Source organism: Onychomys torridus, chromosome X (genome assembly GCF_903995425.1).
Source record: "Onychomys torridus chromosome X, mOncTor1.1, whole genome shotgun sequence".
Taxonomy (NCBI): Eukaryota; Metazoa; Chordata; class Mammalia; order Rodentia; family Cricetidae; genus Onychomys; species Onychomys torridus.
Window position 1 is genome coordinate 13,459,738 of NC_050466.1, and position 19,688 is coordinate 13,479,425.

A 19,688-nucleotide genomic window follows, 5' to 3' on the forward strand; every position below is an offset into this window, starting at 1 on the left:
CTGTGTATGTGTGTACTTGTATCCCCCATTTCTGTGGTCCCTGGAGGATGCAGAATGGCCTGACTTGGCCTACACAGAAATGGATGTTTGTGTTACGTAGCCCATGAAGCTGTCCATTTCTTAGCCATGGCAGGACCCCAAGCTTAAGTGGGTAATCTTTAATCATGTCTATGTAAGGGTGACAAGTTCTCAAAGAAGTTATGATCTTCATGTTGATGAAGAGGCCTGGATGGGAGAAAAATCTAAAGTTGCACAGGGAGGTGAGCACTTAAAACACTGGGGTGGTGAGTAGAAGAAAGATCCAGCTGGTGAGTGGGTGTCAAATCCTCTACCATGATGTCTTCTTAAAGGACACTGGCCTCTGAAGGTTTTAACACATGGAAGCCAACTCCTTCAGTTACAGGACATCTTCACAGTTCACTGTCCCATCCTTTGCTTAGGTTTGAGAGTGGGTCCTAGTTCACCTCACCTCCATGATCAAATACATGGCCTTTTCACTTTCCCTCCAGCTCTGTACTCCTTTCCTAATGTGTTCTAGACATTTATAGTTTAATCCTCATTCAACTCAAGAGTCTCAATGAATGGCCTTGTTATGTTTCTGTTCCTCCACACTGAATTAATGATCCTTGTTCTGGTCATTGATGGTTCAAAGAAAAGTAATTTCTAAACTTTGAACTAGTACTTATCAACCTTGCTAAGCTTTAACTTATTTTATTTTAATAATTTATAGATCCTTTGGGTTCTCTTATCTTCAGAGATAACATTTTATTCCCAGCTACTTTTTTGATATATGATGGTCTCAGACATGCTAAGTATAAATACCAACAAGGACATGGAGCACAGAGTTTACCTTCACTGAGTCCAGAGTACAGGTTGTTTCCACCTCATATACCTATGCTCATAGTGGGGTTCTCTTCTTGGTACTCACCAACTGCCAATGCATGGGTAGTATTTGAGAGTGAATTGGCAAGTAGTAACACTGGAAGTGAGGGAAGACAAGTTTTAGTGAATGTTCCTGCTAGATGCAGTTGAGTGGACAGAAGTGCAGGTGAGTGAACAGAGGAAAAGGGATGGGCCATTAAAATGAATGGGCAGCTGGAGTGAAGAATGATGGATACTCATAGGTAACAAGGATCTGTGGTGTCAAAATTTATAGTCACAGGATCTTGGGGTAATGACAGTCACTATGAACATAGGTATATGGGATGGAATGGAGGTATATAGGGGATGGAGAATGAGAATATAAAGAAATGGATGGTTGAGCTGGAATAGGATGGAGTGGGAAAACAGTGAAATAGATACCATGATAGAGGGAGACATCATGGGGATAGAGAGAAACCGGGTGGTAGGGAAGATTCCAGGAATCCCCAGGGATGACTCCAACTTGGACCACTAGAAACAGACCCCAATTCTGCCTTTTACTGGCCCCATTTAGCCACACTTGGTTCTTCATTACTCTCCTCTCTTTCCCTCTAACATCAACACATTTGCATTCTGCAGTTCATCCTCATCACTTCCTCTTCAGTCTATGACTCTCCCATCTCAATTTGCTTACATGTAGCTGAAGCAAGTTGCCATCTGTGGCATAGGAAAGTGTATAAGGTTCACAGGAAAAGGTACAAGCTGAGCTCTCACCTTAATGCAGAATAACTTTTAATTGGGGTGATTTTCTATTAGTAAAAAAAATCAAATAGCTACTTCCATTCCCTTGGGCATCTTTTCTGTAGATTGCACCAGGAACAATCTAGTTGGTCCTACATTTCCTATACCTGGAATTGGACATATTTGATTTACAGAGCTCAAAGATAAAGTGATGATGAGGATAGAACAGAGTGTGAGAGCACTTCACATTTGCAAAGTCCCATGTTTGAGCTCCAGCACTGAAATAACACCCCCCCAACCTGAGCCTACTGCTCATTTTCCCCCTCCCCAGAAACAAACAAAAAAAGATGCTGGAAAGATGGCACAGTATTTAAGTGAGCTCTTACAGAGGACCCAAGTTCAGCAAAATTTATACATTAGTGTTTGACTGGGGCTATGGAGTTTGAAAGATTATTGAGAGCAGTGTAAATGCAATTTAGAAATCAATATCAAAGCAATTTAATGTTTAGGATCTGACTCTAGAAAATAAATATGGACACAAATAGACAAAAAAATACACTGGGAGTGACTCTCTGGCTTCAATGAGAACATGCACATGTACATGCACATACACAATCTTAAACAAGGACCTAGAAAGGTCCTTCATATGTTCTGATGAGTATAAACTCCAATGATCTCTAGGTTTTACATAGTTTGGGTTGCCTAATAATGCTAGACACAGACTCAATGAATAGTCATATTAGCAAGAGGGCTACAAATAGAGTAATTCACAGACAAGATCTCTTGTTCTACAGCAAATGTTTTATTGTTCTCATGGGTCTTGATTTCATTTGTGATCTCAGGAAATCCATGTCACTAGCACTAGTGTAAATTTGGAGCAAGTTATTCTGCCTCCCATTGAATTGGTGCTTTATGCTTCTTGTAAAAACTGTGTATGCATATGAAGTCATTTAAATCATTTTAAGATCTGAAAAGATATCAATGAATTTTAATAAAGTAACTTCTCACAGGTGTCATTGTGCATCCTAAATATGAAATATGTTCCAGATTCAGTTATTTTAGGCTTATGTAATATGGTCCCAGGTGACCTTAGAATCACTTTACTTCCTGCTTCGAAAAAAAAAAATGCCTACATACTTTAGTAATTGATTGAATATTTGCTCCTGTTTGCCGGTATATCAATTTATTCACTGAAAATAAACTCTACTTAGCTTATATACATTAACTGTTATAAATTATGTATCTAGTGTTAACTATTAAAGGAATGAAATACAGTTTTAAAAATTTATTTTTCAAAAGTTATATATCCACACTGTACAACTTTCCAAAGCTATGAGAGAATACACAGGTGTCTCGTTTCATTTCCCTTGTCACGTACTGCCCCCTTCCCTTCTGTAAGATAATAATGGTAATCAGATTCTTATATTCCTTTCCAGAAACAGATTATGCATACAATGAACTCTGTACTTATCATTTCCTCCTTTTTATATACAAATGTACCTTGCTTTTCCTATCTAATGATGTAACTTTGAGACTACCCCAAATCATTACAGAAATGATATCCACATCCTTTTTGTTCATTTTTGTCTTGAGTTTGCTGTATAAATATATATCAGCTTCAGGAAGCAGAATCCAGGTGATGCCATTTGGAAAGCTTCTAATCTTTTGTTTTCAAACATTGCATCAACAAATACCTGTTTTGGTCATTTTGTACACATGTGAGTATATGTATTCCTAGAAGTGAAAATGTATTTGTAATTTTGATTACTTTTAAATGCTTTTCTTTGAATGAGAAGAGTTGCTCCTGGACTTGCTGTTTGCCCGAGGTTCTCGTGGAGGAAGATGCCAGGGCCACATTCTAGACAGATCAGTTTTTCAAACAAATGAGACACCCCTTACCTTCTGTTAGTTCTTTCAGACTTTACTTTCCCCAAACCAGTAAACAAGACCAACTATACCCCTTTATTTGCCCCAGCTTCCCCACCTCCAGCTCTTCCTCAATTCTGTGTGATTACTTTCTGTAAATATAAGGTCTGTCTGCCTATTTCTCCTCAGGTCTCACATGGTCTTTGTCAGAGCATCTCTGGTCATGCACCTTACAGTGTATCTTAACCCTCAGAGGAGAGTCCTTAACTATGCTGCCTCACTTCTGAAGCCCTGAAATCTCATGCACTAGTGTTTGATTGCCTTTTAGACTGACAGCCCTATGGTTGTCACATCTGCTTCTATTTCAACCTGAATTAGGGTGAAAACAGATGGAGAAATGCTGACTTTATTCTAATGATTAGACTAGAATTCAGGTCATTCTTTTTCAACATTAAATCAACACATCTTTCCTTTTGGGTATATGAAAGACACTACTGCTTTGTTCCATATTGTGTAGTGAGTTTTGCCTTGCAGGTGTGGCCTCTTCCTGTATGAGTCCTCTGATGTACAATAAGGTTGGATTTCTGGGTAAAGGCTTTGCCACATTCTGCACACTTATAGGGCTTCTCTCCAGTGTGAGTTCTTTGATGTACTGTGAATGTGGATTTTTCCCTGAATGCTTTACCACATTCTGTGCATTCATAAGGCCTTTCTCCTGTGTGTGTTCTCTGATGGATGATGAGCTGTGACTTCTGGCTAAAAGCTTTCCAGCACACAAGGCATTCATAGGGTTTCTCTCCTGTGTGGATCCTCTGATGGATAATGAGTTTTGACTTTTCTCGGAATGCCTTTCCACACTCATTACATTTATAGGGTTTTTCTTCTGTATGAGTTCTTTGATGTATAATGAGATAGGACTTCTGAGAAAATGCCTTTTCACATTCATTGCATTCATAGGGCTTCTCTCCAGTGTGGCCTCGCTGATGTAGCATGAGATAGGATTTCTGAGAGAAGGCTTTCTCACATTCATTACACTCAAATGGTTTCTCCCCTGAATGCGTTCTTTGATGCACACCTAGATTTGACTTTTGAGTGAAAGTTTTCCCACACACATCACATTCATAGGGCTTCTCACCAGTATGAGTTCTTTGGTGCACAATGAGGGTTGACTTCTCATTGAAAGACTTCCCACATTCAGCACATTTATGAGGTTTCTCTCCAGTGTGAGTTCTCTGATGTATAACGAGGGTTGACTTGTCATTGAATGTTTTCTTACACTCATTACATTCATGAGGCTTCTTTCCTGTGTGAGTACTGTGGTGCATAATTAGGTCAAGTTTCTGGATGAAAGATTCCCCACACTTGGTGCACTCATAGGTTTTCTCTCCTGTGTGGGTTTTTTGATGGACAAGGAGGTTTGACTTCTGAGTGAAGGCTTTCCCACATTCATTACATTCATACGGTTTCTCTCCTGTATGTGTTCTATAATGTATGATGACAGTTGACTTTTCTCTGAAGGCTTTGCCACATTCTGGACATGCAAAGGGTCTTTCTCCTGTATGAGTTCTGAGGTGTATAATGAGTTGTGACTTTTGGCTAAAAGCTTTCCCACATTCATTACACTCAAATGGTTTCTCTCCTGTATGAGTTCTCCAATGTACAATGAGGTGTGACTTTTTGCTGAAGGTTTTCTGACATGTAGTACATTCAAAAGGCTTCTCTCCATTTTTAATTCTCTGATGAAGGCTAAGACCTTTCTTTCCCCTGAGGGTTTTGTCATATTCTTTATATCCATAGGGTTTCACTATGAAATTAGGTTTTTCATATTCTGTATGGAAGAATAACTTTGCACACCCAGTATCATGTTTATTTTCTGTAGCGCTACTACTAAGCAAGCTTAAATTGTCCACCATATTATTTGCAAATGATTCAAATTTGTGGGATCTTTGAGTTGGGACAACAAGGCTTGTGCTCAGATGAAATGTGTTTTCAAATTCAGCATAGTTCTGGTCACCCTTGGTAATTATTTTGTCATCAGGGAATCCAAATTGCATCAACAGATACTTATCTTGGTTATCCTGATGTTGCCTCTCAAATTGTTCATTAATTTGGCAGACTTCTAAAAAAAACACAGTAAATCATGTGTATACTTGTCATTATGAGATAAATCTGCTTTTAATTTCTTATTTCATAATCTATAAAATATTTCACATTTTAACATCTCTGAATCCAAACACACCTTAAAATCAGTGCTGGCTACATGTCATAACTTAATTAGTGGCAATATTTCTTTCTTAGTGGCATATCTTAAAATCAATAGTATCCTAAATTCAACAAAATTTAGCAGATATTTTTTACAATATACATAAATTATGTTTTATAATTTACTTAAAATTTTTAGACTTTTTTATTTTATGTGTATAAGTGTTTTGCCTACATGTGAGTGTACAATGTGTGTGCCTTCTGCCCATAGTCAGAAGGAGTCAGATCTCCTGGAACTGGAGTTATTGATGGTTATGAATCACCATGTGAGTGACAGGAACTGAATCCAGGTTCTATGAAAGAACAACACAAGTGCTCTTAAGTACTGAGCTACATCTCCAGCCTCTGTAATTTCTAAGATTGTATATGAAAACCTTCAAGCATGGAGAAATGTTGAAACAAGTAGAGTACAACTACTATTTAAGTTTCTTAGATTTTATAGTACTAGGATTTACTATAGTAGCAATGAATTTTAAAATAGGTCACATAGTTGTAGTTTCCCTTCCTGTGATTTCCTTTCTCTAGATAGAAAAACACAAGTTCTTAGAAGTGATGGACACTGAATCATAAGAAGGGGGTCTCACAAATTGAATTTAGAAGGAGTCAAACTCCATCTAGGATCTGCTAAATCTAAACCTCCTTAGGTTAAGTAGTATGCCCCTGTGGTTTAGGTCATGTGGAATATTTGGATCAGGAGTGAATTCTGACTCAGCTTTTCACTTGATATAATCTATTTGTATAATTTCCCCACCTATAAAACAGTGCTCACCAAAATGGATATTTAGGGGAATTCAAATACTTACAATAGATCTTATATGGCACCAATGAAATACTTAAAATGTTTACTGAACCAAACTTCTACTGATATAATGAGTTATGTATAGCCACACTATATTATCATAAAAGAAATGAGTTCATATACATACACAAATATGTATTTGGTGTGTTCTCAAAAACTAAGTGAAAAGGGGCAAATTAAACTGTGCATAGGGGCAAGGTGAGATGCTGCACATCTTTATCTCAGTACTTGGGAGGCATATGCAGGAGATTTCTGTGAGTTCAAAGCCAGCCTGGTCTACACAGTGAATCCCAGGCCAGCAAGGGTTAAACAACTGGACCCTGTCTTAAAAACCACACCAAACCAAACCAAAAATCCCCCCTGTATACTGTAGGGTATAATTTTAAGGAATAGATCAATGTTTAAGTATATTCATATAGGGTCACTGTTGTAAGAAAACAATGTGAAGATAAACTAAATCCCACTAAAGGTTACCTGTGAGGAACAGAAGAGAGTATGGTAGAGAGGGAAAGAACTGGACTGTTCTTTTTAAATTTTACATTTATTTATTTATGTTAGGGGGCACAGTTGCCACAGCATATATGCAGTGGTCTGAGGACAACTGGCAGAACTTAGTTCTTTCTTGCTCTCTTCTCTGTTACTTTCAGGAATTGAATTGAGGTCATCAGACTTGGCACCAAACATTTTATCCACTGAGCCATTTCCCTACCCCTAAACTTCTCTTAATAATCTTGTTTGCTAGATAGATTTCACTTCAGAACGACATAAACATTTTTGTAATATTTTATATAACCACCAGAAAAACTGAATAATGGTAGATACTTTGTCATTTCTACTTTCTAGTAAGAAGTCTCAGTTCTCAGAGGCACCAACATCATTACCTCAATCAGCTCAATGCACCGCATGTACATAACAGATGAAAAATTAATCAAAGAATTAGGGCTAGTGAGATGATTCAGCAGGCAAAGATATTTGTGACCTTAATTTAATTCTGGGGATCCACAGGATATAACAAGGGAACCCACTCTTGTAAATTTTCTTCTGACCTTCGCATAAATGCTATGACATGCATGTGTGTCTAACACACACACACACACACACACACACACACACAAATGTACTAAAAATAAAAATTCTAGAATTTGATTTAGAAGTATCAATTTGAAGACATGAGAATTTTTTCTTTAAAGAATTTTAAACACACTCTCTAACCTTTAGAAATGAAACTGTGTAAAAGTGATTTCATAAGAGTCAAGTTGTGGCACCTTTTGTAATAGCCTCAAATAATATAAAATGTCTTGGGGGTAACTCTAACCAAGCAAGTGAAAGTAATAAAAAAGATATCAGAAGATAGAAAGATCTCTGATGCTCATGGACCATTAGGATTAACATAGCAAAATGGTCATCCTACCAAAAGCTATCTAAAGATTCAATACAATCCCCATCAAAATTTCAACACAATTCTTCACAGATTTTAAAAGAACAACCTTCAGCTTCATACAGAAACATAAAAACACCCAGGATAGTGCCTGGTATGATGTTCCACATCTTTACAGGCAATCTCTGTGTTTGAGGCCAGATTGGTCTTCAAAGAGAGTTTTAGGGCAACTAGGGCTATTACACAGAGAACCCCCCTTCCTGCAGCTTGAAAAAAAAAGTAGCATGCATTTTTATAGAGGCCTCCCCAAAGTTTTTTTTTTTTTTTTTTTTTTTTTTTTTTTTTTTTTTTTTTTTTTATAGCTCTGTGACACTTTTCTGTCTGGTTTCTAGATTCTGGTTTGGGGGTACCCTATTGGGGATAAAGGGGATCTAAGGAGATCCCAAAATCCTTTGTCTAAGACACAGGGAGATGTCCCATGGCCCTATGGTTATTCTGTTTAACTGGACTGAGCCACCAGTATGGTGATATATTGTGTGCCCTAATAAAATTTGCTTGAAGATCAGAGAATGGAACAAGCCACTAGGTTAAACACAGAGGGTAGGCAGTGGTGGCATATATCTTTAATTCTAGCACTTGGGAGGCAGAGATCCATCTGGATTTCTGTGAGCTCAAAGCCACCCTGGACTACATGAGATTGACTCAGTCTAGGAGTGAAAACAGAGCCAGGCAGTGGTGACACATACCTTTTGGTATTTGGTATTGGTATTCCTCAGTATTGGGAAGCACACAATCCTTTAATCCCAGGAAGTGATGGCTGGGTAGAGAAAGGTATATAAAGCATGAGGAGACAGGAACTAAAGCCTTTTTGGCTGAGGAAGCTCATTAGGCTAGAGGCCTATTGGCTGAGTTCTTTCAGGCTGAGGAGTTGGTGAGGTAAGAGGTGGAGGCTGTGTCTTGCTCTGCTTCTCTGATCTTTCAGCTTTCACCTCAATATATATGGCACATGTTTTTTTTTTTTTTTTATTATAAGACCATTTAAAATTTGAACAACAAACAATAGTAGTTTTCTGACCTGCCTTGGATCTCTGATTTCATGTCCTTATGACACTGGGGACTGAGTCAAACTTGCGGTGGCCCAGCACCTTGGTATTGTCAGCTGGGTTCCAAAGCCGAAGCTGTACAACAGGACATTGGGGGCCAAACTTAGAGTTTGGAATGGCCCAATGTGGGGACATCAGGCAGTCCAGAGGTTGTGCAAGGAGGCAACTAAAACAGCCTCTTATCATTTAAATTCTCTTTGTTCAGACTGGTAAAACTTTTGTGTGACAGCAATTGCTACTGTCTGCTTTGTTGTTTATATCTTGTATTATGAGTCTGATCTGTCTTTGTGTATTTCCACTTGGGATGGGTGATGTGGAGCTTTGTGGCCAACTTGAAGGGTTTCCACTAACCAAAGGTGGGATAGTTTGACTCATAAGAATACCAAGGCAATTGCTTATGACAAACATGTTTTGCCTGTCATGGTGAGTCATACCTGCAATTTCAGCACTGTTCAGCCTGAGGCAGGAGATTATAAATTTGAAGCTAGCTTGGTCAAAACATTGAGCACCTGCCCCACCCAAAGGACTTAAGAATGCTTATATCTGTAAAGCTACAAATGCTACACAGAAAAGGATATAAATTGACACAGCTACACAATTCTTAGGTATTTACCCGAAGAACTCCAAATCAACATATCACACATATTACAGACATTTGTGGAATATTCCTTTATACTGTATGAATATATGTCACTGTGATTGGTTTAATAAAAAATCTGACTGGCCTATAGCTAGGCAAGATAAGGTTAGGCGAGATAATCAGACTAAGAGAATGCTGGGAAGAGGAAGAGGAAGGGTAGAGTATTGGGAGTCACATGGATATGCAGAAGTAGGAGATGAACTTGCCATATTGAGAAAAGATACTGAGCCATGTGGCAGAGCATAGATAAGAAATATGGGTTAATTTAATTTATAAGAGCTAGTTAGTGATAAACTGAGCTACCGACCAAGCTTTTATAATAAATAATAGTCTCTGTGTGGTTATTTGGGAAGTGACTATTGGAACAGAAAAATTCCACCTATAGAGATCCTTGCACATCAATGTCTAGTGTAGCACTACTCAAATAGTTAAATTAAGTTTTAATTTAAATTAATAGTTAAATTAAGGAAAACCTATCTTGTCCAACAGAGAATTGGGTAAAGGAAATAATGCTACATATGCACAATAGATTTTTTCAGTTATAAACAATGGAATCATGTCATTTTCAGGAAAATGGATGCAACTAGAGATAATCATATTAAGTGAATTAAGCCAGTCTCCAAAATACAAGCATCTTCTTTCATTTGTGGTTCCTAGATTTTTGTGTATATACATAAAACCATATATGTGTACACACACACACATACATACACACACATATACAATGTGAAAGTAGATGTAAAATTGTCTAGGGGAACAAGTGAAACAATGGGAGATGAATGGGAAAGAAAAGGGAAAGTGGACTGGTTTGAAAATGAGCTAGCTAGCTTTATGTCAACTTGACACAAGCAATAGTCATCTGAGAGGTGAGACCCTTGATTGAGAAAATGGCTCCATTAGATCATGCTGGAGGCAAGCCTGTAAAACATTTTTAATAAAGTGATTTTAATTTTAATTAGTTATTAATGTTAGAAGTCTCAGCTTATTGCAGTGGTATTATCCCCTGGACAGGTGATCCCAGGTTCGGTAAGAAATCGGACTGAGCAAGCTATGGGGACTGAGCCAGTATGCAGTACACCTCTATATGGCCTCTGCTTCAGTTCTTGCCTCCAGGTTCCTGCCCTGTTTGAGTTCATGCCCTGACTTCCTCTACTGATGAACAGTGATGTATAAGTCAAATAAACCTTTTTCTCCCCAATTTGCTTTTGTCATGAAGTTTCATCACAGCAACAGTAACTCTAAGATAGAAGGGAAATATGCTTAACATACAATTTATACTTGCATGAAATTTTTAATTAAAAAATTTTAATTAAAAAATTGGTCACCTTCAGATGTTGCTAAAACCATTTTTTAAATTATTGTTTTTTTGCTAGGCAATGGTGGTACATGCTTTTAATCCCAGCACTCAGGAGGCAGAGGCAGGCAAATGTCTGAGTTTGAGACTAGCCTGGTTTACAGAGAGAGTTCCAGGATGGCCAGGGCTACACAGAGAAACCCTACCTTTGGAAAAATATTATTATTGTTTTTAAAAATTATTTATTTTTTGTGTTTATGTGTCCATATGTGGGTATGTGCACATGAGTGTGGGTGCACACAGAAGCAAAAAGTAGTTTTTAAATCCACTGAAGCTGGAGTTATAGGTGTTTGTAAGTCTTTTGACATGAGTGTTAGGAACCAAACTCAAGTCTTCTGGAAGAGTAGCAAGTAGTATTAACTGCTGAGCCATCTCTTCAGCCCAACTAAAAATTATTTTGAATAATGATAAATAAAACCTCAATCACTTTTCATCTCTTTTCTATAGAATATGTAACTCCTAGTAACCAAATAATAATTGAGAGACAATTTCTCCCACTCTTTTTTGAGACAGGGTCTGATTATGTAGACTAGGCTGGCCTAGAACTCACAGGAGATCTTCCTGTCTGTGCCTCCTGAGTTCTGGGATTAAAGGCATCTGCCACCATACTAGACATTCACAATTTGTTTTCATAGAAGTATTCTAGCTATATAATGAATGAATAACAGAATTAAAATCTCATCATTGGATCATTGGGAGTCCTACAAATGACCATATCATCAAAGAAGAGTGATTCTCCCTCTTCCAGCCAATAGTTCATTGGTAAGGGGTGAGATTTGGTGATAATCTCCCCTCTATTTATGCTGCAATTTGGGCTGGCTTGATCTTGTGATGGTAACCACAACTGTTTTGTGTTTTCCCACATCCATGAACATATGGACAGCACTAAATGGGAATATTTGCAAGATAAAAGACATGAAAGTGTGAGGAAGATCTGTTGAGGGGACTATGGGAGGAATAGGAGGTGGGAAATGGTAGGGTAAGTGTGATCATATATCATTGTATGCATGTATGAAATTTTCAAGAATAAAAAGTTAAATACTCACCATTTTGCAGCTCTTAGTGAATTAACTTGCCTAATCAAACAATTACCAGCAAATAATAGCATAAAACAGAGGCAACTGTGCATGACAAACTTCTTGATGGAAATACTTAGGAAGGAAAAAGAGAGGAAAGCCAGTCCCAAATCTGATCTACCTTACAAGAAAAACAGTACAGTGGGCTGCATTAAGATAGTACCTGGAAAGCTCCAAATTGAAACCTCCCCATCTTCTGGCTCTGGTTCTTCTATCTCCAGCTTGATAATGAGATCTGGTTTAGTAACCTGCTGTTCTGAAGATGATAAATGATAGATACCTCCTTGGTCTTCAGAGCCTGAAACAGAAGAAGTTGCAGTTTGTGATCAGGACAGGGGATCTATCACTTGACATAAACAATTTAACCAGTGTTTTGTGTTTCCTTTAATGAAAGAGAAATATGAAATCAATCAAGCCAAGGCCCTCCCAACACTGGATACAATAACCATTAAAAATTATTTGAGGAAGCCATCTTACCCACAGCGACAAGGTTGCTGTAGGTCTCAAGCATCACATCTCTGTACAGGGTTCTCTGTGGAGGGTTCAGGTATTGCCATTCCTCCTGGGTGAAATCCACAGCTATATCCTCAAATGTTACTAGTTCCTGTAACAGAAAGCTTCTTTTACTCTAAAATGCTGACCACTGAGTGATAAGGATATATGAGGAAACTTCTAATTGTGCTCACAGTTCATCAAGATGTCTTCTTCACAACACACTAATAGCCTACTTTGAAGGAGAATCACAATTTATGAGAGCAAACTATTGCATTAAGTGATAAAATATTTTAAATGATATGATATTATCAATGAGACATCACTATGTGTCTGCCAGAAAAGTTAAAATTGGCCCAACTAATATACTATAATATGTGTGTGTTGATTAGGTTTTGCCAACTAGACACAAACTAGAGTCACCTAGGGAAAGAAACCTCAATTGAATAATTACATCCATCAGATTTGACCTACAGTCATATTTGTGGTACATTTTCTTAATTGTTAATTGATGTAGAAGGGCCCAGTCCAGTGTGGCAGCAACATCCTTAGGCAGGTGGGCCTGGGTGTATGAGAAAAGTAGCTGAGCAAGGCAGGAAGAACAAGCTTCATATGAGGAGCATTCTTCCATAGTCTCTGCTTCAGTTCCTCCCTCCACTTTCCTGAAAATTATCCCAACAAGTGATTCTAAAATAACTGCAGCATAAAAAAAAATACACCTCTGTTGAGAATTCTCTGTTTAGTTCTATAGCCCATTTCTTAATTGGACTGTTGGGCATTTTGATGTCTAATTTCTTGAGTTCTTTATATATTCTGGATATCAGCCCTCTGTCAGATGTGGGGTTGGTGAAGAACTTTTCCCATTCTGTAGGCTGTCGCTTTGTCTTGTTGACCATGTCCTTTGCTCTACAAAAGCTTCTCAGTTTCAACAGGTCCCATTGATTGATTGTTTCTCTCAGTGTCTGTGCTACTGGTGTTATATTTAGGAAGTGGTCTCCCATGCCAATGCGTTCAAGACTACTTCCTACTTTCTCTTCTATCAGGTTCAGAGTAACTGGATTTATGTTGAGGTCTTTGCTCTGGAGGAGATGGGAATGGAGGTTGGCTGGGGAAAAGGTTGGGGTGGGAGTGGGAGAGGGGAGGACAGGGGAACCCATGGCTGATATGTAAAATTAAATTATAAAAAATAAAATAAAAAATGCACCTCAAAATGCATCACTGGCTTAAATGTAGTATCTAAACCCATAGTATTTGTAGGGGAAAAGTATGGGATAAAGTCTCTTAAATCCTGATGAACCGAGTAACACAAAAATTTCTGATGCTCACTCTTAAAGATAATGAAAAGACAAGTCACAGAATAGAAGTAAATATTACAGATCAGATATCTGATAACATAAAAAGTACTATTAGACTATTGGATAGTATAAAACTCAAATAAGAACTATCTGAAAATATAAAAACAACTATCAAAACAAAAAGGGGAATATATCACCAAACAGGACATATAAATGGCAAATAAATAAATAAAAATTGTTCAACATCATTAGTCATCAGAGAACTGTAAATTAAAACCACAATGAATGACATACCACCACACATCTGTTAGAATAGGAGACCTCACAATAAAGTAGTGTAGATATGGAGCAGCTGGATCTCTGTTGTCATAGACATGAAGGTAGAAAGAGCATAGGCCTTTGGAAACAGTTTTCCAAGTGTTTGTGAAGTTAGGAATATACTATTGAACAACCCAGTAATAATGCTCCTAGGTGTATTTATCCTAGGGAAATGAAAGTCACACAGCCTCCATAAGCATACAAATGAACATTTACTTTTTTATTCACCCAAACATGAAATAACCTAAGCAATTTTTTGTCAGCAAATGAACAAACTTGAATCCACAAAATGTCAAACTAGTCAATAATAAAAATGAAGGAATTAATGACATAGATGATAATACCTGTAGTAAATGTACTGTGCTAAATGAAAGAAGCCAGGCTCAAGCAGCTATCTGTTGTATGGTTCCACTTATGTAACTAATGGGAAAGTTAAAAACTGCAGAGACAGAAAATATACCAGGAATTAGAGGACCAGGTGCAGCAGGGGCTGACTACAAAGGGAGTAACAGAACTCTTGCCTCCACTGTGTTGGTGGTTTACAGCTATGGGTTAACACAACTATACACTAAAAGGATCCATCTTCCTGTAGATAAATTATATCTTAGCTTCTTAAAATTAAAAATAAGTAGCTTTCAAGTAGTCTAGAATAAATACATTTTTATAAATCCAAATCTTTTCACATAGGGGCTTAGGATGCAGCTCTGTAGCAGAGCACCTGTCTATTATGTACAAAGGCTTGGGTTGAATCTTCAGCATTTGGAAAAAACCCAACCAAAAATCCCTCAAATCTCTCCATAAACTTCCTAATAAACTTTACTGCTCAACACAGCACATAGGACAACTCATAACCAATACTTTCAGTATAATATATAATACAAATTAGAGAGTACTACAGAAGGCTCTAATCACCTACAAACCCAAAACTAACAAACAAACAAAAAACAAACATCTATCCTAGTTGTATTTCAAACTCTTGCCATGAACTGTTCAGAAATACAAGATGGGTCTGAAAAGCCAGAGCAGAGTGGGTAAATGAAGCTGAGATCATGTTTAGAAAGATGCCCAGAGCCTTGCCATCTATGTGCAAAAAAACTGATCTGCTATATTGAAGAACTGCTACCTGTCGGGAAAATATGCAGAACCCAAGATGACAATCATGAAAATCATTACTTCTGAAGGTAAAAATGTAAACAAAGGAATGAAGAAGCATTTGAAGATTTGGTAGTGGCAGGGAAAAAACAAGGGGGAAATTAAGGACATGCATGCTATGGTTCAAATAAAAAAATGTACCCCACAATGCTTTGAACTTTTGTTCCTTAGCTGGTAGCACTGTTTTAGGAGGTTGTGGAGCCTTTAGGAAATGGTATTTGTGGAAGGTTATTAGAAGGTAGGGCTCTGAAGGTTAATATCTGCTTCCAGTTCTGGTGCTGGCCTGTGTTCTCTGCTTCCTGCTCTGGCTGCCTCTAGCACACACCCATAGCGCAATAAACTCCAATGTGGACTTTGACACTCTGAAACTATGACCCAGAACAAAGCCTTAAATATTAAGCTGCTTTTGCCAGGTATTTTGTCACAGCAACAAGAAAAATAATGAATGCAATGTGAGAGGAAGAATGGGATAAAACAAAACCAAGTTAGTATATACAAAATCCCTCTCAGTAGTACCCAAAGCAAAAGTCATTCTCTGAAGCTACTGCATTGGACCTCTCTTCCAGATCTTGAACTGAACATCATGGAGACCACTTGAATTCTAGGATCTCCTTACAAATCAACAAAAACAGTGGATATCCACTCAAAACTTTCTTAAGAACAATGACAATATTTTGTGATTGGGCTAGGGATATAGCTCAGTAGTAGAAACCCAAGTTCAATTCCGCTCCATCACCCCTGCCACCCACTGAACCCTGTAACCTACAAATCCCACTCCACCCCCCAAATCCATGGAACCCATTATCCTCCCCTCCACCCCTACTAACCATCCCCTGTGGCATCAGCAACCCCAGGAGGCACAGATACCACCCACACTGATTGGAGGAAGAATCAACACCTGTACCTATAGTTACCCCAATTGAGATGAGTAGACAACAGTGTAAAAATACATTCAACAACATAAAGAACACTATCGCAGATTAGAATTTAATGGTTCTACAACAGCAAGACCTGAACATCCCAATGCAGATGAAGCAGAAGAAAACAACTTTAAAAATAACTTTATGAAGATGATAAAGGCCCTTAGAGAGGAAATGAAAAATTCCCTTAAAGAAATGGAGGAAAAGACAAACAAAAATTGGAAGAAATCAATAAATCCCTTAAAGAAAGTCAAGAACCCAAGAAAAATAATAAAACAGGTGAAGAAAACAGTTTAAGACTTAAAAATTGAAATAGAGGCAATAAAGAAACTGAGGAATATCTGGAAAAGGGAAGTCTAGGTAAATGAACAGGAACTACAGATGCAACCATAACCAGCAGTATATAAGAGATGGAAGAGAGAATTATAGGCATTGAAGATACAATAGAGGAAATAAATAGACTCATGAGTCAAAGAAAATGCTAAATCCAACAAATTCTTAACACAAAACATCCAGGAAACCTGGGACACCATGAAAAGACCAAAACTAAGACCAATAGGGATAGAAGGAGAAGAATCCCATCTCAAAGGGACAGAAAATACATTCAACAAAATCATAGAAGAAAACTTTTCCATCCTAAAAAAGAACATGCCTATGAAAGTACAAGAAGCTTACAGAATACCAAATAGACTCGACCCCCCGCCAAAAAAAGTCCCCTTGACACATAATAACCAAAACACTAAACATACAGAATAAAGAAAGAATAGCAAGAGCTGAAAAGAAAAAAGGCCAAGTAATATATAAAGGCAGACCTAACAGAATTATACCCAACTTCTCAAAGGAGATGTTTTGCAGACAATCATCACAGATGGAGAAAACAAGATATTCTACAACAAAAACCAGATTTAAACAATACATATCCACAAATCCAGCCCTACAGAAAGTACTAGAAGGAAAACTCTAATGCGAAGAAGTTAGATGCACCCACAAAAATACAGGCAATAGATAATTTCACACCAGCAAATCCCAAAGAAGGGAAACACACACACACACACACACACACACACACACACACACACACACACACTACCACCACCACCACCCAAACAAAAATATAACAGGAATTAACAATCGCTGGTCATTAATCTCTCTCTCTCTCTCTTTTTAAAAAAAGATTTATTTATTTATTATGTATATAGTTTCTGTCTGCACATATCCCTGCAGGCCAGAAGAGGGTACCATATCTCATTACATATGGTTGTGAGCCACCAAGTGGTTGCTGGGAACTGAACTGAGGTCCTTTGGAAGAACAAGCAGTGCTCTTAACCTCTGAGCCATCTCTCCAGCCTTCATTAATATCTCCTAATATCAATGGATTCAACTTGTCTATAAAAAGACACAGGCTAACAGAATGGGTATGAAAACAGGATCCATCCTTCTGTTGTACCCAACCTCAAAGACAGATATCACCTCAGAGTAAAGGGTTGGGAAAATATTTTCCAATCAAATGCACCTAAGCAAACTGGTGTAGCTATCCTAATATCTAACAAAATAGACTTCAAACTGAACTTAATCAAAAGATGGAGAAAGACATTTCATATTCATCACAGGAAAATAAACCAAGATGCAGTCTCAATTCTGAACATTTATGCTCCAAATACAAAGACACCTATATATGTAAAACAAACATATGTGGTTTCTAAAGCTTAAAACACACATCAAACCCTACACACTAATGGTGGGCGATTTCCACCCTCTACTCTCATCAATGGACAGGTCAACCAGACAGAAACTTAACAGAGAAATAAGGGCACTAACAGACATTGTGACTCAAATAGACTTAATAGACACCTACAGAACACTCCACCTGAACACAAAAGAATATACTGCCGGGCAGTAGTGGTGCATGCCTTTAATCCCAGCACTTGGGAGGCAGAGGCAGGCCAATCTCTGAGTTCGAGGCCAGCCTGGGCTACAGAGTGAGTTCCAGGAAAGGTGCCAAAGCTACACAGAGAAACCCTGTCTTGAAAAACAACAACACAAAACAAAAAGAATATATCTTCTTCTCAGCAACCCATGGGACCTTCTCTAAAATTGACCACATACTTGGTAACAAAGCAAATCTCAACAGATACAAAAAATTGGAATAACCTCCTGTATTTTATCAGACTACCAGGCCTTAAAAGTCAGAATTCAACAACACAAATTACAGAAAGCCTACAAACCGATGAAAACTGAATAATGAACAAATGAATCACCATTGGGTCAAGGAAGATATAAAGAAACTAAAGACTTCCTAGAGTTCAATGAAAATGAATGTACAGCATACCAAAACATATGGGACACTATGAAAGCAGTACTAAGAGGAAAGTTCATAGCACTAAATGCCCACATAAAGAATTTGGAGAAATCTCACAGTAGTGACTTAACAGTACACTTGAAAGCTCTAGGAAAAAAAAAGAAGTAAACTCACCCAGGAGGAATAGATACCAGGAAATAATCAAATTGAGGGCCAAAATCAATAAAATAGAAACAAAGAGAACAATACAAAAAAAATCAATGAAACAAACAGTTGGTTCTTTGACAAAATCAACAAGATAGACAAACCCTTATCCAAACTAACCAAAAGGCAGAGAGGGAATATCCAAATTAATAAAATAAAAAATGAAAGGGGGAAGATAACAACAGACACTGAGGAAATTCAGAGAATCATTAGGTCATACTTCAAAAACCTGTACTCCACAAAATTGGAAAATCTAAAAGAAATGGACAATTTTCTGGATAAGTACCATATATCAAAATTAAATCAAGATCAGATAAATAACTTAAATAAACCTATAACCCCTAAGGAAGCAAAGTAGTCATTAAAAGACTTCCAACCCCAAAAAGCCCCAGGCCAGATGGTTTCAGCACTGAAGTCTACCAGAATTTCAAAGAAGAGCTGATACCAATACTCCTTAAATTGTTTCACACAATAGAAACAGAAGGAACATTGCCGTACTTTTTATGAGAACACAGTTATCCTGATATCCAAACCACACAAAGATGCAACTAAGAGAATTACAGACCAATCTCCCTCATGAACATTGATGCAAAAATACTCAATAAAATACTAGCAAATCAAATCCAAGAACACATTAAAAAATCATCCACTTGCATCTAGAAAAAATCATCCTGAGTGAGGTAACCAAGACTCAAAAAGACAAACATCGTATGTCCTCACTCATAGGAGGATACTAGATGTAAAACAAAGGATTGCTACTCACAATTCCAGGGAGGTTACCTAGAAAACAGGACCCTAAGAAAGACACAGGGATCGCCCAATGACAGAGAAATGGATGAGATCTACATGAGCAAACTGGACGTGATGGGGGGGGGTAATGAAGGGCAAGGGTTGAGGGAAAGAGAGCTTAGGGGAGCATGAGATCCCA

General features: G+C 37.7%; 1 protein-coding gene across 9 annotated transcripts in view; it reads right to left on the minus strand.

Moving 5' to 3' along the window:
- Nucleotides 1-2,872: 2,872 nt before the first annotated feature.
- The window catches only part of Znf182 (zinc finger protein 182), a 66,667-nt gene continuing 49,851 nt past the window's right edge, over nucleotides 2,873-19,688 (minus strand). For all 9 annotated transcript variants that reach the window (XM_036174175.1, XM_036174174.1, XM_036174176.1 and 6 more), the window contains 3 exons: nucleotides 12,558-12,684; nucleotides 12,244-12,378; nucleotides 2,873-5,587 (listed from right to left, as the gene is read on the minus strand). In XM_036174175.1, coding sequence (XP_036030068.1) covers nucleotides 3,960-5,587; nucleotides 12,244-12,378; nucleotides 12,558-12,684 — 1,890 coding nt within the window. In that variant the 3' untranslated portion in view covers nucleotides 2,873-3,959. The remainder of the gene's footprint in view (nucleotides 5,588-12,243; nucleotides 12,379-12,557; nucleotides 12,685-19,688) is intronic.